This window comes from Leptonychotes weddellii, chromosome 3 (assembly GCF_054177405.1).
Source record: "Leptonychotes weddellii isolate Sample4059 chromosome 3, ASM5417740v2, whole genome shotgun sequence".
NCBI lineage: Eukaryota > Metazoa > Chordata > Mammalia > Carnivora > Phocidae > Leptonychotes > Leptonychotes weddellii.
The window spans coordinates 108548369-108575596 of record NC_138371.1 but is presented as its reverse complement, the minus strand read 5'-3'; the positions used below and the strand labels follow the sequence as shown (position 1 = coordinate 108575596).

The window sequence follows — 27228 nt, the reverse complement described above, 5'->3', positions numbered from 1 at the left end:
CTGAACGGCGCTCCTCCCTGCGTCACCTTTCCTTTAAAGACGCGGGCTCCGCCCACTACGGAGGGCGAAGGGGGCTGCCCGCGGGGGCCGTTCCCTGGCTTCTTCCGCCAGACCTTACCAATCGCCGGCCCGGCAAAGGTAAAGCTAAAGGCGAGGGGCGCCGTGCCAGTAATGGGGGGCCTGAGGCGGGAGGACGTGGGCTTAGGCACAGGCCTACGGAGGAAGCGGCTTCACCTCGGCTGTGTCCCTGAAAGGTCAGTGCCGCCCCTGCCGCCGGACGGAGCGCGGAGAGGCGCCACAGACCCTGCCGCGGGTTCGGGGATTCGGCCGGTCTGCAGAGCCGTCTTTGGGCCCGGAACGCTGCCCCTGCATCCGGGATCCACAGGACCTAGACCCGGCGCCGGCCCTCCGGTCGCCTGGACGTCCCGCCCCGCCATCGCGGCGCACGTACAGGCACGCGTGCACGCTCGCCGTACGTCCCCACGCCCCGTCTCTGTCCGAGGCGTGCCGGGGGACCTTTTCCCGGTGTGGGCGTGGCCGCGGCTGACACAGGTGACCGTCCGGTTCCCCGCAGTCTCCGCGGGGGGAGGAATAGCGGGCAAGGTTGCTAAGTGATTGCGGGATTTCTGTTTTTCCCTGCTTATCGTTTAATAGGCTCCGTGGCGTAAGACTCTCGAAAGAAGTAAATAAACTTTCGTACTGAAATTCGCAATTGCACATTCGTGTAGTGAAAAGCTTCAGTCTAAGATTAAAGTACAGAGAGTGGAGGGGCGTTTGAAAAGTCAACGACTGCTTACTGTGCCAGGGACGGGACAGATAAATCAGATTCGTTCCCAGCTTCAGAGAACTTACCGTCTAGTGAAGGAGAGGAACAGCGATAAGATAATCACAAAATTGTAATTGTGAGGAGTGCTAAAAGGGAAAGATAAACTACTGTGCGAGCATTTAATGTTGAGCATTAATGCTGAGCTCAACAAACAGATGAGGGAGCAGGAGGAGTGGGGGCTGATGGGCTTAGTTTGGAAGGTGATCAGAATCCCCGGAGAAAAGGAGCACTAAGCAACAATCTGGCGTTTCCTAAACCTAAGGGAAGAGCATTTCAAGAATCTGGACGGCCAGGGTGGTTTAGGCAAATAGGAAGTTTGGTATAGAACGAGGCTGGAGAGGTGGCACGACCCTCTAGGCTTCATGAAAGATGTTGGCCTGTAATCTGGGGCAGTTTTATGGTGGGGAGGGCGGGGCTGTGTGGTGACAGTAGCGCAGAGACAACGGATTGCAGTGTTGCAATTGGTAAATCCTAGTTAGGAGACTGGTGGGAATACACACGAGATGGAAGATGTCTTAAACTAGGGTGGTGGCAATGGGTATGGAGAGAAGTGGTTGGATTTGAGTGGAATTAGGAAGTAAAATTTATGAGACTTGGTGTTGGGTTAGCTAGGAGGGTGAGGGAGAGCAGAGACGCAAAAGACCGTGCTCTGGATGAACTGTGATGCCGGGCACTGAGATAGGAAGTTCTGGAAGAGCAAGTGACCATGTGGAAGATTCATGTACAGGAATAAGTCCAACGTTAATACTGACTCTGTAGCTCTGGATTTAAAAGCTTAAAAAAAAAACATTTCCTGGATGGTCAGTAAGCTATTTCAATAAAATAACTAAAATATAAGTTAAAAATTTTATAGGTAAAGAAATATGGTTAAGTAATTGGCCAAAGATACATGTTGGCTTTTTCCAGTGTTGTAAATTGGTGTTATAGCTCTTAAAAAGCCAACCTGAGTATGGAGAGTACTTTGTACCCCTTATGTGCCCCTTATGGGAGAGCAAAACCAGAGCCAAGGGAGAGCACCATGAAGGCTCAGTGACCATGGTTCAGTCCTCTGGTATTAAGGCCGCAGAGCCCACTGGAACAGAGCAGATGGACTGTTGGCAGGTCTGCAGGCAGAAGCAAGGACTTTGTGAAACTCCTTTGAAAGGTGTGGGAGAGGATTCTTAAAGTCATAGGAATTGACAAAATTAATTTCACAAATACTTAGTCCACTAGAATCTATGTAGCTTTGATCCAGCCTCCCTGGAAATAACAAATATCGGTTAAGTATGAGCTTGTGAATATCAGCTATATAGGAAAGAAGAGCAGTGAGCATGCAAGCAGTTTAATCCCTCATAACCACATATTTAAATCATATTCCTAGAACTTTCATTACAAATACATTATCAGTACCTCCTGAACAGGTACTTGGTAATGCAAAATAATGTATCATAAGGAGAATGCAGCTGTCTCTTGGGGCAGTAATCATTTGATCACTTTTTTTTTCTTGTACAAAAATGTTCATAGCAACTTGATTCATAACAACCCCAAGCTAGGAACATTCTAAATGTTCATCAGCAGAAAACTGGATTTAAAATTTGTAGTGTATACTGGGACAACTCTCAGAAATAGAAAGGAACAAACAATGACACATGCAACAACACAGATGAATCTCAAAAACATGCTGAGATGCCTTACAACAAAGAGTACATACTGCTTGATTACATTTATATGAAATCTGAGAACAGACTATGATGGAAAAATACCAGAACAGTTGTTGCCTCTGGGTGGGGTTGGAGACTAACTTGGAAGAGGCATGAGGGAACTTTCTGGGGTGATGGTAATATTCTACATGTTGACAGGAGTTTTGGTTACAGAGGTGTTTGTACTTGTCAAAACTAATTAAAAGAGATGTTTAAGATTTGTACATTTTTTTTTTTTAGATTTCCTTTATTTGAGACAGAACACAAGCGGGGGGGAGGGGCAGCGGGAGAGGGAGAGGCAGACTTCCCGATGAGCAGGGAGCCTGACATGGGACTTGATTCCAAGACACTGGGATCATGACCTGAACCAAAGGCAGGCACCTAACCTACTGAGCCACGCTGGTGCCCCTGTACATTTCATTATATGTAAAATTTGCCTCAAAATGGAAAGAATCGTTAACAAATGTTGAACCCTAGTTAATGGAATGCATGCTGCAGAATTTGAGGATGAAGGACTCGAGGATGCCACTGTCTGCAACTACTTTGAAATGCATCAAAACATAAATGAAATGGATAGAAAGAGGAATAAATAGATGGATAAATAATACAAAGATGGCAACATGTAGAATCTAGATGAAGGGGTATTGGGGTGTTCACTGTATCATTTTCTGTATATTTCAATGTTTCTGTATATTTAAACATTTCCATAATAAAAGTGGGGAGAAGTAGTCCTCAAAGAATATTGTTCATTTTAAACAACTACAGACTTAATGTGAAAGTATAAAGAACACAACCCTAAGCTCTCCCAAAATACACAGCGTATGGAAGTAACCATATATTTATTTAATAATTTCCCACTTTATGGCTTACTATTTAAAATCCTTTCAATTTCTTATGAAATATGCAGATCAGACATTAAAATTATTCTGTGTTGTGTGCATTTGGAATAATGCAATTGTCATTTTTCTTACATGGTCCCAGGCCAGTTAGTGATGGTGTTGAAGAGGTCCAGGCAGAGGAGTGAGGACTGAAATGAGTGGGAATTGCTAAGACAGAAGAGTGAGGGGGCTTTGAGGGCGCTTGTCAGTTTATCCTCCAGTGCTTGCAGGATGTGGAGTTTTTCAGTGATCCAATCTCACGTAAATAAGGAACAACAAAAGAGAAATTATATGTTTTCTCCCTACAATGTGGAGTCAGTTGCGGAATTTAAAACTCCCGACAGATACAGATAGCTGCAGCACAGGATGATCTCCATCAGGTCTGAGTTACCGTGAAACCAGACATGGCTATCTCTTACTACACGATTGTGTACTTTAAGTAAATGATTTTAAGATAATTGGCATTTCAAATAGTTCTGGATGTCTCAGAAGGGACAGCTGTGGAAGTAAGTGACTAAAGACACTTTAGTCATGAGGCATATTGTCATAAGAACATGAGAACCTATTTCGATTTAGACTGCTGGTTCATTCGGCCTACTATTTGTTTGACAGAGATATCAAAGACATTTAATTGGAGAAATTTCATGAGAGAGCAAGGCTTTCTATTTTGCACCCACCTGGAAAGCTTTCTTAACCTTTTCTTAACCTTTGCTCTTGTACTCCCAGACAGCCTAGCTTAAACCACTTGAACCCACGAATGTTACAATGTTTTATCGTGTATTTTCTTATGTCTTCTTTTTTGAGGGGGTCTTGACCCAGTGGTTCTTAACAAGAGAAACATCTTGTGTTTGAAAAAGATGATGCTGATAGGCCTCCAGTTTCTGAGAACCGCTACTCCAAAACGTGTTCACTTTTAACTACTAGTTAGCCAGACATTGCACAAGTTCTACTTCGAATTGAAACCATCTTCATTCATGATGGTGAGACACTTTTAGACTGCTCTGATGAAAACTAGATGGAGAATAAAGGTGATTTGCATTACCAAACAATTCAGACTTTGAAATCTGTAAAGTTCCCTAGACATAGGCTTCATTTAGATATAGCCTTGAAACTAATGAAAACTAACATTTTTTGAAGATCTATAAAGCCAGAATGCCAATTTATTAAATTATACTGATGTCTATAATTTACACAGATTGGAAAAGTCATATTGGCACGAGTAGGGAACTTTTTCCTTCCTGTGGGCAGCTGGCTTCTCTTTTAACTTTTTAATTATGAACAAAATTAAACATACAGAACAGTTGTAAGGCTCAATAACCAAACATCCATGTAATCATAACGTAGATTCAGCAGATGTTGCCATGCTGCACATGTATTTTCTGCCAAACCCTGTCTGAGCAAGTGGCAGATGTCATGGTCCTCTACCCTGAATACTTCAGAGTCCCCTCCCAAGAATGGCATTTTCCCACCTGAGACAATTCACAGTATTTCTCAGAAAGCACCCGCTCCATCAGGAATCTTGTCATTATTCAGCTTGTCCCCTTGTGTCTCAACATCTCTGTAGTTGCTTTTTTCAAACACATTGCATTTTATAATTATGTCTCCTCTGTCTTTTTATTCAAGAATAAACCCCTTCTCTTTTCATTCCTCCTAACACTTTTTTTTTTTTTTTTTTTGACACCAAGCCACTTGGCTTGTCTCACAGTCTGTATTTGTCAGATTGTTCCCTTGTGGTGGTGCCTGATTTGTTCCCGAGTCTGGCCCTTGAATTCCCTGGAGACTGGAAACCAGGTCTAGAGGCCGGACCAGGTTCTGGTTAAACCTTTTTTGGCAGGACTGTTTCACAGAAGGCACCGCACCCAGGCCATGGCACAGGAGGAGGTAGGCACTAGGATGTCGGGTTGTCCCATTGCTGGAATACTGAGTTAGACCTTAGGATAAGGAGGGTGACAGCCAAAGTGTGTTTTTCCCATTTCAATTTGCAGGTCATCTTTGAGTCACCCTTTGGCACCATTTGAATACCTTATTTCCTCATTAGCTTTTTACCTAGTGGTTTTTGCATCCACCCTTGCCTGGATCTGTGATTTGATTGAAGGTGGCAAAATGGTGATTTCTAAATTACTTTTCTTCTCCATTTATTAGCTGGCATTCTCCTCTAACGAAGAGCTTTTCTTCACCACCTGGGGATGATTGCTGATTACAGGTCTTCCTAAAAAGGTACGATGAATGCTTAGTCCTTTTTCTTTACCAATTTTCACAGTAAGGAGTCTAGGCAATAGTCACATGCAGTTCTGGCAAATGATCTTTCTTTTTTATAGATTTTTGCATATTCCATGTGTTAAAACAACTTTCAGCCATTGTTCTTTAATGTTGAAATTACCTCACATTTGGCCAGTGGGAGTCTGTCCATGCTCCCAACCTGTGAATGAAATGTAAACAAGCAAAATTGTAGTAATATGGGGGAAATCAGAAAACTGGATATTTGATAATATAAAGGAATGATTGTTAGTTAGGGTAATGTTATTATGGTCACTAAAAAGACAAAAGAGGCCTCACCTCTTAGAGATGACTTACTGAGGTATTTGCTGGCAAGATAGGATTTACCTTGAAATAGTTCATGGGCGGCTGGGGGTGTAGGAGAGTAGTTGAAGCAGAGAGGAGGCAGGTTTGGCTACGTGCTATTAAGAAGCTGCGTGATGGGTGCTTAGGGCTTTATTATACTATTCTTCCTCTACATGTTTGAAACTTTTCCTAATAAAAAGCTTTTTAGAGGTGCCTGGGTGGCTCAGTTGGTTAAGCCTCTGCCTTCGGCTCAGGTCATGATCCCAGGGTCCTGGGATTGAGCCCTGCATCTGACTCCCTGCTCAGCGGGGAATCTGCTTCTCCCTCTGCCCCTCTCCCCACGCACCCCCCCCGCTTTCATTCGCACGCTCTCTTTCTCTCTCAAATAAATAAATAAAATCTTAAAAAAAAAAAAGATTTTATTTATTTATTTGACAGAGAGAGAGAGCAAGGGCAGGAACACAAGCAGGGGGAGTGGAAGAGGGAGAAGCAGGCTTCCCGCCAAGCAGGGAGCCCGATGCGGGGCTCGATCCCAGGACTCTGGGATCCTGACCTGAGCTGAAGGCAGACGCTTAGCAACTGAGCCACCCAGGCGCCCCAAATAAAATCTTTTTTAAAAAAGCTTTTTAATTATTAGAATTTAAGTTGGTATTTGCAATTCAAATTTAATAATTTCACAGCTTTTTTCTTAACATTGTATTTATATTTTATCTATGAAAAGCTTATTTTGAAGAAATATGTATATGTTCAGCTTTGCTGACATAAAGCCAAAATTTAGCTAGTATTGGAGCTTAATTGCTGTATAAGTCAAGAAAATTTAAAACTTTTGAAAATTTATTTTTATTTTTTTTAAGATTACTTATTTATTTATTTGAGAGAGAGAGAGAGTGAGAGCACAAGCAGGGGGAGCAGCAGAGGGAGAGGGAGAAGCAGACTCCCCACCGAGCAGGGAGCCCTATGCAGGCCTCGATCCCAGGCCCCTGAGATCAGGACCTGAGCCAAAGGCAGACGCTTAACCGACTGAGCTACCCAGGTGCCCCAAAAAACTTCTTAAAATTTAAATAACAGTACAGAATTTAAAAATATAGTTACAGTGTTTTTCTACTCTTTACCTTTTCCTGGAAAGTGTTTTTAAAGCTTTAAGAAAAAATTCTACATAATTTTTCTGAAATAGTCTTTATTTTGTAAATAAATATATTTTATTTACTAGTATAAAAAATACTTTTTCCATGTAAAAGATTGACGAAAAAATGATAATTAGGAAGGATAGGGGAAAAAAATCACTTGTGTCTTCGACTACAAACAACCAGGGTTTTCACAAATTTCTTTTCATCTTTTTCCTGTGCCTAGTCTATTCATATGCTTACTTGTTTTTAAAAATCCTACATTTTGAAAAAAAAAAAGCTACATTTTGAAATAATATTTTCTGTTTTAATGTGTTGAGGATTCACTACCCAGGATGCAGTCAGCTTTCATCCATTATTGTCAGTGCCATCCTAACTCATAGTGAAATTTGGTGCTGTGGCTATTTTTCTGATGATAAATGGAAAAAAGTCTTCTCTGGTCTCCTCGGGCTTTCTTGCTTTTTTGGTCTGGGGGCTTCATCCACCAACAAATACCTGACTTCTTTTGTTAAACAGTATCTCAGCTATTTAAAATCCAGTCTGCTCTGATTCTAGAGCCTTTGCCACATCTGCAGCTGGAGTACCAACCAGGTCGCAACTGTGAGTTCATCTCCTTCGCTGTGGGCGGAACATCTGGCCATAGATCTCACTGAGGTCAGTGGGCGTTTGAAGGGCCAGCCGGAGTGTGAAGAGCGTGCGTAACCAGCGTCTGTGTGTATTGCTAGGGAATGACGCATCTGAGGACCCAGGGCTCAGACGCCAGCAGACGCCACCTTTCCTCCGGCTGTTCCCTTTGGCTCAAACGTTCACTCAGCATGTCCATGCCGAGCCGGGCTCTGGGCTCTAGTGTTAGGAACACAGCAGTGAACAAAATGGACAATTATATTTTCTCGTGAAGCTTGCATTCTAGTGAGAAAGATTATGGACATGTGTGCAAATAACTATATAATATGTCTGGCAGTGGATTTTTTCAAAGGCAAGCTAATGGATTTGAAAGTGATGGGGTATACAGTATTCTACAGAGTGGATGGGGAGGCCTCACTGAGCAGTAACCCTTGAGCCAAGGCCTGAGGTAAATGAACCACACAGCTGATGAGGGAAGGGAACTCCTGGGTAGGAGGATCCAGAGGAATACTGTTTGGTGTTTGCAAGGAACAGCCTGGAGGCCAGTGAGGTTGGAACAGAGCTGGAAGAGGCGGGGTAGGTGCAGTGGGCAGAGGTGGGCAGAGGTGGGCAGGGGCCACTGTGGGCTCCTTCACGGGCTTGGCTTTTCCCCCCGAGCAAGATGAAAACCAGTGGAGGGTTCTGAGCAGAGGAAGGATGTCATCTGCCATGTATATTTTAAAAGGATCACTGTGCCATGTAGGTGATAAATTATAGGGGGTAAGGGCAGAAGCAGGAGGGCTGTCAGGAGGCTGACTGTAAACCAGGTGAGAGAGGGTGATATTTTTGGAGCAGGGTGATAGCAACGGAGGTGAGGAGTGGCTGGATTCTGGCTGTTTTTAGACGCTGAACAGCAGGATGCACTGCTAAATTGCTAAGAGAAAAAGGAGAGTGGAGGATAACTTTGCTGCTTTGGGCCTGAGCCGCCGGGAGGGCGTGTGCTCTATGACCTGGCGGAGACTGAGGGAGGAGGCAGCGTAGGGGGAAGACGGAGAGCCGGCGGGGGACACGTTCGCTCTGGGCAACATTAGCTGTCTGAGTGGACAGCGCGGGCTGGCAGTCAGCCCTACAAGTTAGGGATTCAGGGAAGAGGCTGGAACAACAGATGTGGGTGTTGCCCAGCTACGTGAGGACAGAAGTGAGAGTATGTGCATCCCATTGCTTTCCGTTCAGTTTACTGTGTCTGTTTTGTTTTTTCTCTCTCACTGGTCACTAGAGGCCTAAGGCAGGGTGATGATGGGGCTAGGTCCAGGGGTTGTACAACCCAGTGGCATCAAAGCTAGGGACCAGAGGGCATTTCTAGTTTTAGCAAACACTCCAGGTGACTCTCCTGCAGGTGACCCAGGGACCATTCTTTGAGAAGCACTGCTGAAGGCCCTCATCCCTTCCTCTTTGGTCGTGGACAGGCCCACCTCCCTGAGTTCTTGTGTTGCTCACCTCAGATGACATGAGTGGGTCCTCCCATCCCTCCTCCAGCCTGCACTTCTAGGCTTGGCCCAACGTGTGAGTGGAAGGAGAAACACACTTATCGGGGGGAGAGAAGCCAGTACAAAATCAGAATGCCATTTATAAGAACAGCGGTTATTCCCATGAAGTAAACCAGGATCACAATGTGTGCCTAATGTGTCATTAGCGTTTGCTCGTCATGCTGTACCTTGTGAGTCGTCGTAGAGTTTCTGAGGTCAGCACTCTGATTCACATCAGTGTATTTCCTTTCTGAGAGTCTCAGTGAGTGCTCCCAGGGATCACCTTCCTTCGTGGGGAGTCCCCCTTCCCAGAATAGTGCTCTTGTCTTCTGTATACCAGCAGATGTATTGATAAATTGTTAGCAGTTGATTGTATTAAAAGCTTATGAATTGGTATTTATGAATCACCAAGGATTTTATATACTGCATTCTCCTAAGTAAACCTTTAGGATGATCCTTGCTTTTGGAGTTGGCACTACGAGATCCTTGGGAAATAGAGTCAAATGAGATAGTATTGGGGTAAGAAACGATGGGAAACGACAGCACTGTGCTAATATGGTTTATTCTGACAATAACTTGTGCTGGGGACAGTACCTCCGCGACTTAGCGTGACCACAGTCACCTGACAGTCCACATCATTGGTGTAAATTCTCCAGGCACGGATCCGCAACGTTCACAGATGACCTAGGCCTGCAGCCTCACACACGCCCTCCATGCACCACAGCATCAAAGCTCGGGGATGAACTGATTGAATCGTAACGAACCTTCTCCCTGCTTTTTAGGATGGCTGCGCTTCTTCTAAAGAGGCTCACATTACAAACCATAAAGACTGAAAATAATTGCATTAGCAGGTGTCTTGGTAAATACATCCTGCACAAGACCATACCAGCGCAGCTGTCCCTTGGAGCTTCTGTCCCAAGACTGTCCTACCTGATTCATGCAAAAGCTTTCAGTACTGTTGCAGACGCCCAGGATGAAGCAAAGAAGAAGAAAAAGAGTGAGCCAGCTTTTAGCAACATTGGCAGAAAAATTCACGAGCGAGTCATTCACGTGCTGGATGAGGCAGGCAATGATTTGGGAAACATGCACCGAGCAGACGTGATCAGGCTCATGAATGAGCGGGACCTGAGGCTCGTTAAACGGGACAGCGGCGTGGAACCTCCGCAGTACCAGCTCCTGACGGGGGCACAGATTCACAAGGAGCAACTGAGACTTCGGGAATTGGAAAAGGCCCGCCCCAAACCTGGTAGGTGTCATGCTGTCTGCAAACTGAGTCCTCGGGACCGCAGACCAGCAGTTGAGAGCGGCATCTGCCAAGGTGCCCATGACCACGGGCATGTAAAAAAACAGGGAAGTTCACGGTCTCACCACCACTGCCCACATCTTTCTTCAGCTCTCCCTTATTTCCGTTCCTCTTCTTTTTCCCTTGAGGCCCTGTGGTCAGCATTCTCTTCCTTTAAGCCTGTGTAAAAGGAGGGGAAAATAAGGTAAACACCCCAAAGTGATGGAACCTCTTTTCCCCTTGGTCCTTAGCTCTGTCTCTGATCTGGGGGTGGCAGAGCCCTGGCGGCGGGAATGAAATGAGACTCGGAGGAGGCGGATTGGAGTCCCTGTTCCAGGGCTGGGCCACCCTCCCCCCGCTTTCTCCCACATCTCTAAAGTGGAGGTGCTTGGCTAATGGCTTGGAAGTGCTTTCTAATCTCCGAGGTGATTCATAGAGCATCTCTCACACCCCAGTGTTTTGTTACAGTGTTGGTAAGTAATGCTTATGTGCACATTTTGCCAATCACCTTACAATGCCTTGTCATTGATGCCTTCATGGAACCATGAACTGGATAGTAAGTGAAGATTTTTCATGATTCCCACTAAGTGCTGATTGTTGTGAAAGATTGTTTTCTGTTGAACAGCCTGGGACAGGGACCAGGAGACTGGTCCCGAAGCTGCCACAGTGAGGTGGTATGTCTTAAGAAAATCACACACTATCTGTGGCTCACTTTTGTAACAGCACATTCAACAAGGATGTTGACTAGAAAACAAGTTTTCAGAGGCCAACTAGGATGATACAGACTTCAAACTGTATCACAGAAAAATAGTTGAACAGCCCAGAGAAGCTTGGACAAGACACGTTCCTGTTGTGATAGTTGAAGGGCTAAGGTGTTGAAGGCATTATTTTGTTCTGAGAGAGACCTAGGACCAGCTGCAGGGCTTGAAGGAAGCAAGGAGGTATTGATAAAAGGACTTTTTTAAAAGGAAAAATTACTTTTATTTTGGGAATTAGAAAGCATACAGAAAAATATAAACACCTACTATCCACCATCCAGAATGAACATACATTAACATTGTTGTGCTTCAGATTCTTAAACAAAATAAAACATTACAGAGTTGTTGAGGTTGTCTGTGCTCCCTCCCCACCATCATGGACTCGGGGTGTAGGTCTGTCTGTGTCGTTAAGCTTCGGTTACATATAAACAGTATATAGCAGGATTTTATACACACAAAAATTATGTCACGCTGTTTTCAAGAGCCATGTTTATAGAACAGCTGTAGCTAATTTATCATAATTACTAAATAGAATCCTAAGAATATACCATATACCATGGCTTTAGGGCCTTTGCATGGACATTGGGCTCGTTTGCAGTCTTTCGTTATGAAGAACAATGAGCCTGTCAGTGTCCCCAGAGTCTGTGGGGCAGATCATCAGCAGTGTATGTATGAAACTTCTCTTCTACATCCCCACCCACACTTGGTATTGTCATCTAATTTTTGCCATGCTGATGGGTGAGAAAGCCTGTCTTACTATTTATTTGTACTTCCTTTCACCATTTAAGTTACCTCCTCTGTGACTTGCCTATTTATAGTCCCTGTTTTTCTACTTTCATGGTCCTCCCCCCACCCCCGATTTATAGAGTTCTCTGTTCTGTGTGATGCAAAAACCTTGTCTCAGAATTTTTTTTTTGTCCTTTTTTAATTACCCAGTAATGTTTTGATAGAGGAAATTACCAATTTTTTCCTTAACAAAATCCTTCTTCTATCCTGAGGTCACAAACATACACTTTCTTTTCTCCTATTTTAAAGTTGTATTTTTTTTCACATTTAGTCAGTCCTCCTGGGTAGAGTGTTTTATGGGTTGAGACCTAATTTTCCCCCCATATGAAAACTCTGAATTGTTCCAACGCTTTTACTAAATAGTCTGTTCCTTCCCTGTAAAATAATTTTGAATAGTCAGGGTTTCCATTTTCAGAGTACAGGACATAGGGAGCTCCCTCCTGTCTGATGCAGTCTGGATGATCCCACTGTCACTAGGAGGCCATCACAAAAGGAGTCAGATGAAAAGAGTACTTCCCAGATGCTGCTCTAATCAGAAGGAAAAATAAGGATAGTCAAGTTTATCATAAAGCTAGACTCGTTCCTTTGAAAGGACCATTTTTTCTTTCATCAAATGAGGGTAATAGTAATGGAAGCATTTCATACATTACAGAATATCTATTTTGCTTTTAAAGTCTGAGACCTAAATACTCTTACTTGGCAGGTAAAAAATTGGTACCTTTAAGTTTGTCCATCTCCCTTGTTTAAAAAAACATTTGAAACTAAGAGAGGAGCGTTGGGCCCCTGTGCCAACCTGATCTCTCAGGAAGTGTGTGACACAGCTCGGGTGTTGTGAAGAGACCAGTAAACAGTCCTAGCACCAAGTCTCGCTGTTTCAAACTAGGACCTACCCTGACAAAGGAACTCACTTTTTCTTCAACTATTGGACAACATGATTTGGACACAAAGAATAAACAGATTCAGCAGTGGATTGAGAAAAAATACAAAGTTCAAATTACCATAAAAAAAGGGAAGAACACAGAGGAGCCAGAACATAAGATGGTGAGTACAAGCAGGTATGAGGAACTGCTCGTGGTTTTGTTTTCTGATCTAAAGATACAGTTGTAGAAAATCTGGATAATTAGCAAAGGCAGAGACAAGTAACTGCTAATTCTACCCAGTGATGGCAGTAGCTTTCCAATTCTGTTTTTCAAAATGTAAGCATACTCTACGTACATCACTTTTTCCATTGAAGCATAGTAAGTATTTTGTCACCTGAAAACATTGCACTTCGTAATTTCAGGGCTATATACTTTTCTTTTTTACAAATTGCATAATAATATCTATCATTTAAAAACATTCATTTTTGGGGAGCCTGGGTGGCTCAGTCGTTAAGCGACTGCCTTCAGCTCAGGTCATAATCCCAGGGTCCTGGGATCGAGCCCCACATCGGGCTCCCTGCTCAGCGGGGAGCGTGCTCCTCCCTCTCCCACTCCTCCCTGCTTGTGTTCCCTCTCTTGCTGTGTCTCTCTCTGTGAAATAAATAAAATCTTTAAAAAAAAAAACACAAAACAGATTCATTTTTAAAAGTCTGTCTCCTGTTTAATAATGCCCCTGAGAAGTATTACATATAAAGTCAAATTGTCCTTCTGGAAAGTACGTTTACACTCCCAGGATAAGTTTACAGAATATCTATTTTGCTCTCAGAGTCCAAGACCTTAGCAGCTAAAAGGCAGCCTTAGTCTGGTGGTTTTCACCCTCATTCCAGGTTAGAATTGTGAGGCCTAGGTTTCAGCCCAGAATCTCTAGAACTGGGTGTCTGTATTTTTCTAATCACCCCAGTGACTCTGTGTTAGTAATGTTTGGGGAACTGCAGTTTGGGGGATAAAGAGGTCCTCTGCCAATGCCCAAACCCACTGCTTTGTACCTCTTTTTTCTGAGATGGTAGCTGGAGCCAAACATAGTCCCTCAATGCCATGCCAGAGTGGAAATTTAAAACTATCAACCTTTAGTGCATTAGTTAGTTACATGGTTGTTTGTAAAACTGCCTGGTTGTCGTACAGGTTTCAATCAGCTTAACCCGAGAAGTACAATTTGATTTACGTAGTCATTTAAGTAACAGCAAGTCAGGAATTCTGATTTTTATGTGTTTTAAAGCATTAACACTAGAAAGCATCAAATACATTGGTTTTAAATTCATCTTTGGCTGTTTTCCCTTTCTAGGAGGAGATCTGTAATCAAATACTCCAGACTATGCCTGGAATAGCTACCTTCTCTTCCCGGCCACAGCCTGTTCGGGGAGGAAAAGCTGTAATGTGTGTTCTTCGTCATTTGAGCAAAAAGGAAGAGAATGCGTATAGAGAAACTCAAGGAACCCAGAAAGAAGACACTCTGAACAAAGAAAACAGAAACAATCAAGAATCAGATGTTGTGCATCAGTGATTTTAATAAAGAAAAGTGTGCTTCTGAGCAGAAATAATTGAGCTGAATGCTGTGGTCTCATTTAAACAAAGCAGTGGGAGGGTCAGTTGAGGGCAAGGAGCGCAACAGTCGAGAGCACCTTGTCTTCGGTACAGTTCGGTGTCTCTCCGTTTTCAGGCGCAGATAAGCCTTGTCCTTGCTTCCTTTTAGGAGGAATATAGCCACTGAGACGAGAGGCCAAACTCCGTTTTTCACGAGATGGTTTTACCTTTGGAAATAAGAAAACAAGATAATGGGAATTCACAATCAAGCTGTGTGAACTGATCTTCTAATAGCTGTACCCCACACCGGGCACACAACACTCCTTTAGAAGAAAGTGAAGGCCACGCTGTCCCTTCCATAGCAGTGCGGGCTCACAGGGTACTAAGGAGCTGAAAACATTCTAGATTGCATCTGGCTGAGGTAACTGATGTTTAAAATTAACAGCTTGCCTAACTCAACTTACTTTGAGCTTCTTCTTGTCAGGGTCATGCACAACGGCATGCCTAGTGAGACTTTGCTACAATGAAGGAAAAAGAAAAACAGTTAAATCTTTAAAACACTGCCATTTTGGTATCTCTTAATATGAAAACTCCGGGAGTTATTTAAATAAATTCAACCTTCTTTCTGTTACATACCATTGAAGGCTATGACCTCTGCTTACAAAGATTCTCCCACCACAGCAGAATTCTTCCTCAAATCCTGGACCTAATCACTACCTTTCCCAAGGACCCAGGTTAGGAACTTACACAGTCTCAACCTCCGGCGGCTTCTTAGTTTCATAAGTAAGAGGAGGGGAAAGCAGTTCTGAGTGAGCTACTCCAAGCTGAAGAAGGTTCTTTTAACTGAACCTACGTCAGCAGCATTCCCAAACCCCAGTGGAAAATTTGACCAAGGTCTTGCTGTCCTCGATAATGCTGACCACCAGCAGCCCCCGGGAGTTTTCTAAGGGTCTGGACGCACGCTGCGCCTGCCTCGGTGGCTCTTCAGTCTGAGTCATAACTCACGGTTCGCACTTGTAAGAGCACCTGCCAGACTGCGAGTCGCAGAACCGCACAGGCCCGTCCCGTTCTTACCTATTCAAATCACACCAAGATCCAGACTAGATTCCCAAGTGCTGTGGTCCCTCATGTCCTTGTTGCCCACTTCTCTCAACCCCTAGAAGATGACCGTCTAAAAGGACCCCCAGGTCCCAGCACACTCTTACAATTAATAAGCACGTGGTACCACAGACACTGGTTCTCGAAGTCAGACACGATCACCGAGAGGGTTTGTTAAAACACAAATTACTGGGCCCCATCTCTGGAGTTGCTGATTCAGTGAGGGGGGGCCTGTGGATATGCATTTCTAGCAAGTTCCCAGGTGATGCTGAGGCTCCTGGTCCAGGACCACGCTTTGAGAACCACTGGCGTAGGCAAATCTGGTTGTTTTGCAGACTTGAGAACCTCCTGCTGAAGCCAGAGTGGAAGGGCTAGAGCACCCGGCTTTCCCCATCTGTAGGCCCTGGGGCACCATCTTGGGAGTCCAGGGCTTCCAAGAACCCAGCTGGGAAGCCACAGACCTAAAGGACTGCATTTGTGAGCACGAGTACTTACTTTCATTGCAAACGTTTTGCCACAGCCAGGATGTTCACAGGTAAATGGGCGCATTTCCTCGTGAAAAGAGAGAATGTGGCTCTGGAGATTAAAGACAGTTGTGTAGGTTCTACCACAGCCTTCTCTTGGACACCGGCATACATCCCTTTCTGGGGCGTGAGTTTTCATATGCTGCTTAAGGTAATCCTTGCGCTTAAATGTTTTCTGGCATACTTCACATTTTGTGTCCTCTGGTGGAGTAGACAGACAAACTTAACCAACTTCCCCAGGTATCACCATACAGAAAAAAATGAATTTGAATATATAAGTAATGTATCTGATGCCGAAAATGTCATGATCATCATAAATCAGAAAACTAACTCCAGTTTTTATTGCTTGGAAGTTTGTCTCAATTCTCCCACGTTCTTATATTACAGGAAGTCACTCTGTTCCCTTACCAGGGAGCAGGGGTTCTCAGCATGGTGGCTGCGGGCAAGGGGAGATTAAAAAGAGCAGTTTCCTTCCTTGTCCTCCAATACATAAAGCACTGTTTCCCAAACTGTCCCACAGAACACCCGTGGTTCTAGACTTGCCAGAGCCTTTAAAACTACTAATTTAGGGGCGCCTGGGTGGCTCAGTCACTGGTTAAGCATCTGCCTTTGGCTCAGGTCATGACCCCAGGGTCCTGGGATGGACTCCCTCATGGGGTTCCCCGCCGAGCAGGAAGCCTGCTTCTTCCTCTCCTTCTGCCCCGCCCCTCCCCTACTCATGCAGTCGCTCTCTCTCAAATAAATAACATCATAAAAAAAAAAAAAAAAAACTAATCGTGCACAGCACCTCCTGGCATAGCTCCTCCCGAACCTGGGACCACAGCTCTGTCTGCTCATTCGTCAAACTGAGGTACCCAACACGTCACAAAACATCACACAGAATGGTTATTATTTTAAGGTACATGTTTAACATTTCACTCTAAACGACAAATATTTACACTGTGCCATACATGTCTGCTTTACCTTTATGGGTTTCTCTCACATGTTTTAGAAGCTCTGTCCATGTTTTTGCCACAAAGGAACATTCTTTTTGACACATATAGCCTGTTTAGAAAAAAAATACACTGGTGCATTGCCTTTTGTGAACATTCAGTGTAAACACCAACTGTAACTAGAAAGGAAACTTATAAGCCTACATAATTTTTCTCCAGTCTCCCAATAATATTCTGTTAGTCTTTAGAGGTGGGAATAAAAACTAAGTTTGTTTTACAGGGAAACCAAATAATCGTGTAGCAAGGTTTTCCACATAGGGTTTTATGTCAGCAGACTTGACAGGAGCACGCTGTTCCCGGTACGTTGTGTATACCGCCCACGGGCTCCCAGCTGCCGTGCTTCCCCACCTCGGTGCCTCGCAGCCCCTTTGCCCTCCCTGCTTTATGCCTGCCTCTTGTTTTCCTCAGTGAAAGAGCTCTGTGGTCCTCTGTGCTTGGCCGACCACCAACACTAAGTCTCAGGGGTTGTGTGCCTACCCCTGGCCTCTAGTCTTACTATCTGGTAAGTTCCACAAACCAGGAAAGACTCAGGCTGCAATTAAGGGAGAAAATAAGAACCCAGGGGAAACGCTGCAGACAAAAATGGACATCGTGCAAGGCGCCAGGACTGGAAGAATCTGTCACTGTAACAGCCAACCTGTGTTTCACCAACTAAATAGCAGAGTGACACTAAAAGGAACAAGGCTACCTCCTACTCTTCAGCTACTAGTCTCTTGTTAAAATAAAACAAAAACAAAAACATACATTATATACTTAGAAAACTGGAATACAGAATAAAAAATCCCTCACGGAAACAGAGAAGAGATTTAAGTAATTTAATCAAGTCTTTTTGAAAAAGTTACAATCTGATTACTCCAAAACCTCAAACTATTTCCCAAGCCCTGTGAATGCCAGTAAGGAGAAGGAAGACGCAGGTAGTAAAGAGGTAAACGGTGGTGAAAAGCCAACCGAGGCCGGAGCGCTAACACTCTCAGAAGCATAGAGTGCCACCAGGCCCTTGTGGCAGATGGTGAAACACTCGCTTTGAACAGCGACGACAGGAGTGGAAGAACAGACAAGGATGTGCCGTGCCTGGTCGGGTCTAAAACCTGAACCAGCAGCATGCTGCCCCTGCCTAGATAGCGTCAAGTTTTTCCACGTGACCACGGCGTAGAAGAGAAGGCATCTTACAGTCAAAGAACTAGACACACACACACTACTGGGGTCTACTCGAAGCGGGGGGGCCCCCAGTGAGCACCAGACATACCCTTGTGGACCTTGCTGTGTCGCTTCAGTCTGCTGGGTGAGGCGAAGTGTTTCCCACATCCTTCATGGGCACACCTGGGTTAACAACACGTCACGCATGAGCCAATCCATTTTTGTGGAGCATCTGCTGAGGGTGAATATTACTCTGTCCTTTTCTGCTACCAAAGTCTCTCCCCACCACCAAACCAATCATAAAGAGGAGATTTAAAATTGACACCGAATCACAAGTGAAATTCAGGTTACTTGACCAGCCCTGAGACAAAACAGACTGAGAGAAAAGAGTCATGACGACTTTTTTTTTTTGCGTTGTGATCAAATTAAAACTTTCATCTTTATCCTTCTGAAAATGGACTGTTTTCCTGGCTACGACAAGATGGCGGAGGTAAACCCCTGAGGCATTCTGAATGGTCTCTACTGGGTTTAACGCTGCTGCCTGGGGACGGTGTGGAAGGAGAGCAGCAGCAGACGGGTCGGCTCTGGTGAGCCATGCAGGGGCACGGGCCGCTTCCGTGTGAAAGGCCCCAGCGGCACAAGAGGTGGCAGGCCTGCCAGCGAGGACACACACAGGCCCTGCAGTGACCCCAGGCAAGGCGCAGCTCTGGGGGGCCAGGAAGGCACCGGGCAGGACGGCGGCACGCAGAGTGGCCAGCCAGTGCCCTTCAAGACGCCCCTCCGAGCAGGCGCTGGGGCTCCCTGACCCTCTCGGCAAGTCCACCCTCATGTGTCCAGTCACCGTTCCTGTCCCTCAGGATAGGCCGCTCTAATGCACACTAAGCCCCATGACTTCTGCTCTGTAGGAAAGGAATACTTCGTGTCTGCATAATGACAGTTCACACAATTAAACGGGCTCTTTGGGGCGCCTGGGTGGCTCAGTCGGTTGAACGTCTGCCTTTGGCTCAGGTCATGATCCTGGCAGTCCTGGGATCGAGCCCCGCATTGGGCTCTCTGCTCAGCAGGAAGCCTGCTTCTCCCTCTACCTGCCGCTCTCCCTGCTTGTGTGCACTCTCTCTCTCTCTCTCTGACAAAATCTTTAATAAAAATAAATGGGCTCTCACTGAATAAAGTCGTTTCTTAGCTTTCCCTTCAAGCTTAACCACAGTTGTACTAATCTCACAAATCCTTCAGAAATACATTAACTATTTCTGTTAGAAAAGAAAAGCAAAAGCAAACATTTGAAATGACCCACTCTATAAATGGGCATTCACAGTATAGAAAAGTGTTGATTAAGATATGGTTTCTGGGGGCGCCTGGGTGGTTCAGTCATTAAGCGTCTGCCTTTGGCTCAGGTCATAATCCCAGGGTCCTGGGATCCAGCCCCACGTTGGGTTCCCTGCTCAGCGGGAAGCCTGCTTCTCCCTTTCCCACTCCCCCTGCTTGTGATCCGTCTCTTGCTGTCTCTCTCTCTCTCTCCCTGTCAAATAAATAAATAAATAAAATATTTAAAAAAAAAAAGATATGGTTTCTGAACACTTGCACCCAACCTTTGCGTTTCAATCTTATTCCCACCTGAACTGTAAGAGATCTCAGCCATGTGAAGCACCTACTTGAACAGCGGCTCATTGGTGTGCTGGCACTGATGGATTCTCAGCTGCTGGTGTTTCTTAAAGGCCTTCTTACAACCTTCAAAAGTGCACTGTTTAATAAAGGTTTATTAGTCCGGAGAAAAATCAGAGAACCGTTCACAAGAGAATTCCCTCAAGATAAACATATTGTGGAGACTCTGTACTTGCTACTTGCTCCCATCGAGTTACTGTCAAATTCTAGGCCAGGAGGCTTTAAAGATTTGAAACAGCAGAAGTGTTTCATTTTGGGGCAGTCTACCAATAATAAACTACATTAGCACAAAAATGTTTGCTTTCAAAATAAGTCGCTATTATAATAGCTAATAGTTGGGCTAAATTCAGGTATTTGGCAGACAAAATCTGGTTGATGAGCATTTTAGAAACATAGACAATAAGCATAAAAATATTTAGAGAATTTAAGCATAGAAAATCATACTTACTACATATTGTTTTTGCTGATTTTCATGCTTGCGTTCAAAATGTTTCTTCAAGTTTGATTTTGTGTTGAATTTTTGATCACAACCACTAGCTCTACAACTGTGAGAAATTGTATAAATCAAAATGTTAACAAGCCAAAGGAAGAGGATTTTTAAGAAGCATCTATCCTCCAACTTTATAAAAGTACTTTCCAAAACACAGTATAAAATAGTGTTTAACAAATTCCAAAGTGCGAAGTCAGTGTCAGCCTCTCAACTCTGATATGATTACCATGTAATGAGATGCATTTTCATGTCAGGCCCTGAAATGAAGCACAGTGCATCAGACATGCTTAATAAACTGGGCAGAGGGAAAGTGGAAAACACTAGTTCCAAAAGCCCAAACCCTGCTTAGGCTTAAATCGTGTTTAAGTTAAACTGTTCTCAATTTAGAACCTGATAACCTTAATTTTGCTTGAAATGTCACAATAAGCTGCATTTCAAAAAAAAACCTCAAAAACACTAGTTTCAGCTTACCATCAGAGGTAAAAACAGATATTTAGAGCAAAACCACAAACCATTATGCCCTCTGGCATATCATCAAGCCATTTTAGTCCCCCTTAATGAGCGTTTCTATATCTTGCCCTTGAATTATCTAAATTCTTTGTGCAGTTGCATTTTTTTAAGGTGTGCTCTTCTTGTGATGAGTTCTCCTAAACCTGGTGGATGAAGCATGACTTCCTTGAGAGCCCTAATCTCAGCTATCATTCACGGATAAACACTGGATAATAGTCCTGTCGGGCACTGTGCTGCACACGGGAGGGGCGCTGTGGCGGAGACTACTAGGAATTCCAACAGGTGTTGTCTTTGACTTCAGGAGCAGAATTCAGAACAGAACCCAGTTTTAGCTGGGTATGCAGTCAACAGAAATAGCGGTTTTTCCAGCCTTCCTTGCAATTATGGGTGGCCATATGGCTGTTTCGGGCCCATCCTGTTAAACAACCACAAAGTGTCTGAGAAGGGGGCACACCTCTTTTGCTCCTTCATCCACCCTGGTGGCTGGAAGGCCAATGTGACAGCTGGAGCTCCAGCAGTCCTCTTGGAGCATGATGTCAAAGCCCCAAGATGAAGACGGCAGAGACAAGTTACAAGGAGCCCAGGACCTCCTGACTGTGGAATACCCCTCAACTGTCCACCTCTGCACTTAAGCAAGAAAAACAGAGACTGTCTTGTTTAAGCCACTAGTTTTTCTGTCACTCTGGACTTGAATCCTGACCCAGGCATCTAACCCAACACAAGTGTGGGGCAAGAGGACAGGGCCCGGAAACGTCATGACAGGAAGCAGACAGCAAGCACAGGGACCCAGAAGACGCAAGCAGAGTTGCAGGCGATGCTGCTGGTCAGTTAAGCACCGCTGGACCACAGTTTCATGTCGGAGAGTCAAGCAAATGGGGCAAGATCATAAAAAGGCCAGGTCACCAAGGCCATTTACACAACATACTAAGATCCTGGACTTAGTTATGAAAGCTACGCTGAAATCCCGTGCCCAGCTTTAAGAAAGGAAGCAGTCTGGAGGCAGAGAAAACACCATTCAAGTGGGAGTAAGAGCCTGGAGTAAGACCGTGGCAGCTGCAGGAGGGACAGGGTCTGAGGGAAGAGTAACAGAACCTGATGAGCCGCCTGCTGTAGAGGACGACTGAGAGGGTGAGGCGCCCAGGGGAGCGGCCTTGTCTCTGCTGTGGGTCGTCGGGTAGACAGGGATGCCACCCGACAAGAAGGAGGGAGAAGAAGACCAAAGGAAGCAGAGCTCAGACTGGACTGGGAGGGATTCTGGCCACAGGGAATTTAAGGAGCCAGACAGCCCAGTAACACTGTCCAGCGGGGCACCTGGAGCTGAAGACAGGCCTGGCGAGAGAGAGAGCCGACAGGGATTACCACAGAGCTGCCTCGTTCCAGAGGGAAGAACCCTCAGCTCTCCCATTCACCCTGTGCATCTGTACCCAGCCTGTTTTCCTTGAAGATTTCGTCTTTTAAATAGTATACAGTAACTTAGCTCAGAAACCAAAAAGCATAAAAAGGGACATGGTTGCAGGACTCCTCACCACTCCCAGGCGACGTTTTTGGTTTTATTAAGTAACCTTTAGAGTTTTAAACAGACAGAAGTAAATATAAATGCAGATTCTTCCTGTCCACCTCTCTCTCCTCTTTACACACAAAAAGGCAGCCCTCTGTACACACTCTTCTGAACCTTGGTCTTTCAGTGAATATGCCTTGGAGATTCTCAGTTTCCCAGACAACATCTGCATACGTTTTCCCAGCTGTAGAGTATTCTACTGTGTTGATATGCTCTTCAGTCCCTCATGACGAGCAGGCGGGTTGATTCCAATGCTCTGTGACTACTCATAGTGTTGCACGTAACCTCATACATGCATTTAATACAGGCACGAGTGTATCTGTAGAATAAATTCGCCAAAGTGAAACTTCCATGTCAAAGACCATAGCCCAGCTCTATTTTCCAGTGACGCTCAGTTACTCTTTGCTGGACTAGTTGAACTACATTTTAAAATCCATTAAGCTTCACTTGGGGTCATCTATTTTGATGATACACTGTGTGCGTGACTGGGGGCTGAGATAAGGACATTTGCCCCCTCGGTAGTTTGTCCCGTTCCTGCTGGCTAGCACACTGGTCACACAGAGAGGTGGCTCTCCACGTGGAAAATGACAGCGAAGGTGATCCCGAATCAACAACCGACAACTCACCTCCTCAGACTGTTTGGACCTTAGTGAAACATGAGACACTTCACCTTCACCATCATCTTAAAACTAAAAGAAATCAACTCAGATCATTAGAAAACCTTACTGCGCGAGGAACTGTCTCACAGAACACAATTATGATATCAAATTCTTAACATCTGCAAAACCTGCCACACAGCTAGTTCTTGACATGGTCTCCTATATGTAGCTCTGGATATCTAATAAATTATTATTTTTTTTCAATGAAAACTAATTGTTTCCATGAAACATTTTGTTCAGTGGTTCTCCAAGTGTGGATGCCAGACCACAGCATCATCACCTGGGAACTTGCTAGAAACACAGATTCTCAGGCCCCATTCCCTACCTATCAGTAACTCCAGGGTGGGATCCAGCACCCTGTGTTTTTAACAAGCTCTCCAGGTGATTCTCACAAGCTCTCCAGGTGATTCTCATGCTCCCTAAATCTGAGATCCACTGCTTTAAAGAAGTAGTTGATTTAAAAGACAAGCAGTACCTCCATCCTTTCAGAAATAACCAGCAACTCCAAGAAGAATAAGATAAAGCCTGGTGTGGGAGAGGTGCAGGGGCTTAATGTGAAGAAATACAAGATAAAGCTATTAAAAGCTCTACTTCTTCATGCTTCTGTCTCTTATCCCGGCAGCTTATTTATTGGTTCATAAAGACGCTGTACCTATGGAGCCAAGACTCTGCCAGGGAACCATTATCCCATCTGGTCTGAACCAAGTGTCTTTTGGGGTGGGTTTCCCAGTTAGTATATACTTTTTTTTTTTTTTTTTTTTTTAAATGAGATACAGAGAGCACGAGAGGGAGGAGGGTCAGAGGGAGAAGCAGACTCCCCGCCGAGCAGGGAGCCCGATGCGGGACTCGATCCCGGGACTCCAGGATCATGACCTGAGCCGAAGGCAGTCGCCCAACCAACTGAGCCACCCAGGCGCCCCCAGTTAGTATATACTTTAAAGGGAGAAGAGAGGAGGCAAACTCAAGAGAATTTCAGATAAGCTCATTCCTGAAGTTATCCCACATGAAGGGCGCACAAAACCCCCCCTCCTCTCTTCCACACATTCAAACCCAGTCTCCCCTTGGACCAGGAGATGCCAATGAGAGAAGCCGCACACTCTTGGTCTTGGAAGTGAACCATCCATTTTCTTACCAGGTCGGTATGCCAAACGCAACCACTTCGAAGTCCTCAAAACTGTTCTCTACTTACACAAACAGCTTTTCCCCAGTGTGAATCAGGATGTGGCGGCTCAGATGATAGTCCCTGACAAAGGCTTTGCCACACCCTTCATGGTCACAAACAAACGGTCTCTAGCAGGAAGAAAAGAAGAAAAACATGTCAATCCTGCCCTAGTTCGTAACGCCGCTGGCATTATTTAAAGACCTAAAATGTGGACGCTGCCTCCAGAGATGGTTCCACTCAGTAAGTGCTGAGCACCAAGGCTAGAGAATGTTTTACAAATGCTGCAGCTTTCTCACAAAGGCGGTGCGGCAGGTTTTGTTCTAGGAATAGCGTATGGAATAAGCAGGCAGCCTTCACAGTAAGAGACAGCACTGCTAACCTGCTCCTAACCTGACAACAGGCTGCAACACCCCCCCCGCCGAAGATGACTTGTCCGCACATCCTATGCGCAGGTACAGCATGGCCTATATGCACGCATCTCCACCACAGCGTGTTTTTATCCATTCGAAGCCTAGGCAGAGGAACGTGGAGGTTCCGTCTCATCCCGGACAAGCCCAGTATCTGTGCTAACAGAATGCCTGGCACACCTCCAGGAAGATGTTCACAGGTGCCAGAGCAAAGCAATCAGCTCCTAGCCTAACTGCAACCAACACTTAGGACCCAGGGAGGAAGGGTCTCCATCCTGAACCTACAGGAAAAGTCAAAAACATCCCCCAAATTACCAGTTTTGTTTATTTAACTATGAAAAACATAACCCCCGAACAGTCCAAGAGGGAGGTACCAAGGCCTCAAATGTTAGTACTAGTAGCAAAGCAAGTAGACAAGAAGACAGAAGAGTTGTATGACTGGGGGAAGATCCACAGAACTTTGCACGGTATTCCTAAGTCTTACTTTTTTTGTTTTTGTTGTTGTTTTAAAGAGAGGGCAGTTTATTGTCTAGAGGGCAGAGCTGAGGGAGGGGTCGCAGAGCTACTTCCCCCGTGCCCCAAGGACACAATCTATCCTTCCCCTGGACCATGGCTCTGGGGGTGACCCACAGAAGGGACAGGAGGCTCATGCTGCCCCAGGGGTTCTCAGGGAGGGACACAAAAGTGACCACATGCTTCCCTACTTGGACATAGAAGTTTCAGAACCCACAATCTGAGGGACAGAATGGGCAAGAGAAAGGACAGGGTGGCAGAACTTAATGGGTGTTTTGAGTGAAGACAGTCACTGGGTAAGAGTGCCAAGACAGCTGTGGCATGGGTAAAGTCAAGGGCACAAAGGAGCAATGAAAACAGTCAGTGAAGAAGAGAAAAAGAGTTGGAGGAAATGATCAACCTTCCAATGCTGGAGAGGATAAGGAGGATGGGGGCCATGAGGACACATGAAGGAATGGCCCCTAAGTTACATAGGTGCTAGGAGCAAAGGCAGGGGCTGCAGGTCCCTGGTTTAAGAAATTAAGGGCCTTCAGGGGCACCTGGGTGGCTCAGTCAGTTGAGCATCTGACTCTTGATTTCAGCTCAGGTCGTGATCTCAGGGTTGTGAGATCCAGCTCGGCACTGGAGTCTGCCTGAGATTCTCTCTCCCTCTTCCCCTCCCCACCATCTTCTCTCTCTCTCTCTAAAATAAACCAATCTTTAAAAGAAGGAAAGGGAAGGGGAAAGGTCAAGGGAAAGGAAAGAAATTAAGGGCCTCTGATGAGACAGTGTAAAGCCAGGCTCTGTCAAACATTGGGAAATTGGGCAGATTCCTTGGCCTCCATGAGCTTCCCTTTCCCCAGGGGTCATCTCCAAAGGCTTCCTATTGCCCTCAAAATAAAACCCAAACTCCAAACCCTATTTCTACCCTGGCCTACAAATGATCCCACCAGACCTGCTGCTCAGACCTCCTTTTGTATAGTCCCCAACTCAATCACACCGAATCGCAGGTTCCTTTTCTGCCAGACTGTTTTTCCCTTAGGTCTGCATGACTGGATCTTTTCCTTCTCATTCGGGTCAAGAGAGACCTTTCCTGATCATCCTCCAGGAGCTCTCAATTTACTGCATCTCATTCCTTATTCCTTTGCCCCAGTTAAAGCATAAGGTCGGTGACAGCAGATGCCTTGTCTGTTTTGTTCACTACTCTTTCTTCAGGGCTAGAAAGGTACTTAATTATGGAGGAATGAACGCATGCTGCTTGCCAAACCTCCAGTACTTAGAAGTCACCCTCCATTCCAGTTCCAGGAGGCCGGGGATTACGTCAGGTGTCTGCTGGGGGTAAGCGTAGGGGATGTAGAAAGTATGAGAGTAAATGAATCCTTCCTCTGCACCTATTTACAGATTATCAGGAGGTGATGACTGGCCAAGACTCAAGATCAAAGGGGAAGCGGCGGTTTGGTAAGCCCCCAGCCCATGACAAGGATGTCTCGGTCTCAGAACGTGTCTACCTCTCCTCAGCTCCTCCCAAACCTAAGGCAGAGCTGGTTCACCTCCGGGATCCAGGGTGCCAAAGCTGAACATGTCTTGCATAGGCATGTGCACCCACGTGCTGCCCCGGGCTCATGGGTAGAGCCCACCTGGCGGGCCACTGCATCATGAGTCCCTGGGCCTGGACGCCACGCCCCTCCGCGGCCTGGCCGGCGCCCGGTTACCTCCCCAGTATGCTTGCACAGGTGCGCGTCTAGCTTCCAGGCCTTGTTGTAATTGGCGCTGCAGTCAGGAAAGGAGCAGATGAACCTCCTATTGAGCGCGGAGGGCGTTGGGGCGGGGTTCTCGCCGGCCGCGGCGAAGGCGTCGGCGATGGTCAGGGATGACACGGCCTCCGCGACCGAGGCCGGCGGCTCCAGGGCGCCCGGGGCCGTGGCTCAGCCACGTGCCCAGAGGCACGTGCAGCGAACGGGGAGGACCCTACGCGCGACCCCGCCGCACTTCCGGGACCGCGACCCCAGCGAGGCGGGACGGGAGCGCCGGCGCGCGCGGACAACAGGCCCCGCCCCGCGCCGGCGCCGCAT

At 45.7% G+C, this 27228-nt stretch overlaps 2 protein-coding genes across 4 annotated transcripts; one reads left to right on the top strand and one right to left on the bottom strand.

The window, feature by feature from the left end:
- Nucleotides 1-11: 11 nt before the first annotated feature.
- On the top strand, nt 12-14482 carry MTIF3 (mitochondrial translational initiation factor 3). Of its 3 annotated transcripts, none has more exons than XM_081814757.1 (5): nt 12-138; nt 5526-5600; nt 9981-10444; nt 12908-13065; nt 14227-14482. In XM_081814757.1, exons 3-5 carry the CDS (start codon nt 9982-9984, stop codon nt 14443-14445), a joined length of 840 nt encoding a protein of 279 aa, XP_081670883.1. In that variant the 5' UTR covers nt 12-138; nt 5526-5600; nt 9981; the 3' UTR covers nt 14446-14482. The 3 variants fall into 3 exon arrangements, with proteins under 3 accessions (XP_081670883.1, XP_081670884.1, XP_081670885.1); XM_081814758.1 differs by having other exon boundaries at nt 70-254; XM_081814759.1 differs by lacking the exon at nt 12-138 and adding an exon at nt 308-552.
- Nucleotides 14425-27228, bottom strand: GTF3A (general transcription factor IIIA). Its single transcript, XM_031019795.2, has 10 exons — nt 27129-27228; nt 26869-27083; nt 24285-24385; nt 20327-20423; nt 19869-19957; nt 18326-18399; nt 17051-17131; nt 16059-16288; nt 14930-14983; nt 14425-14692 (listed from the first exon to the last, which is right to left on the bottom strand). The coding sequence occupies exons 1-10, from the start codon at nt 27226-27228 to the stop codon at nt 14528-14530; spliced, it is 1206 nt and encodes a 401-aa protein (XP_030875655.2). The 3' UTR covers nt 14425-14527.

What these genes read in the sequence shown, in the direction of transcription:
- GTF3A (XM_031019795.2), bottom strand. Translation starts at nt 27,228, where the DNA reads ATGCGGCGCCGGCGCGGGGCGGGGCCTGTTGTCCGCGCGCGCCGGCGC. An exon ending in GAAGTGCGGCGGGGTCGCGC is followed by an intron (nt 27,084 to 27,128) that starts GTAGGGTCCTCC and finishes GGGCACGTGGCT; the next exon opens with GAGCCACGGCCCCGGGCGCC. An exon ending in TGTGAGAGAAACCCATAAAG is followed by an intron (nt 16,289 to 17,050) that starts GTAAAGCAGACA and finishes CTACTCCACCAG; the next exon opens with AGGACACAAAATGTGAAGTA.
- MTIF3 (XM_081814757.1), top strand. Translation starts at nt 9,982, where the DNA reads ATGGCTGCGCTTCTTCTAAAGAGGCTCACATTACAAACCATAAAGACT. An exon ending in AAAGGCCCGCCCCAAACCTG is followed by an intron (nt 10,445 to 12,907) that starts GTAGGTGTCATG and finishes GTTTCAAACTAG; the next exon opens with GACCTACCCTGACAAAGGAA. An exon ending in AGGAGCCAGAACATAAGATG is followed by an intron (nt 13,066 to 14,226) that starts GTGAGTACAAGC and finishes TTCCCTTTCTAG; the next exon opens with GAGGAGATCTGTAATCAAAT.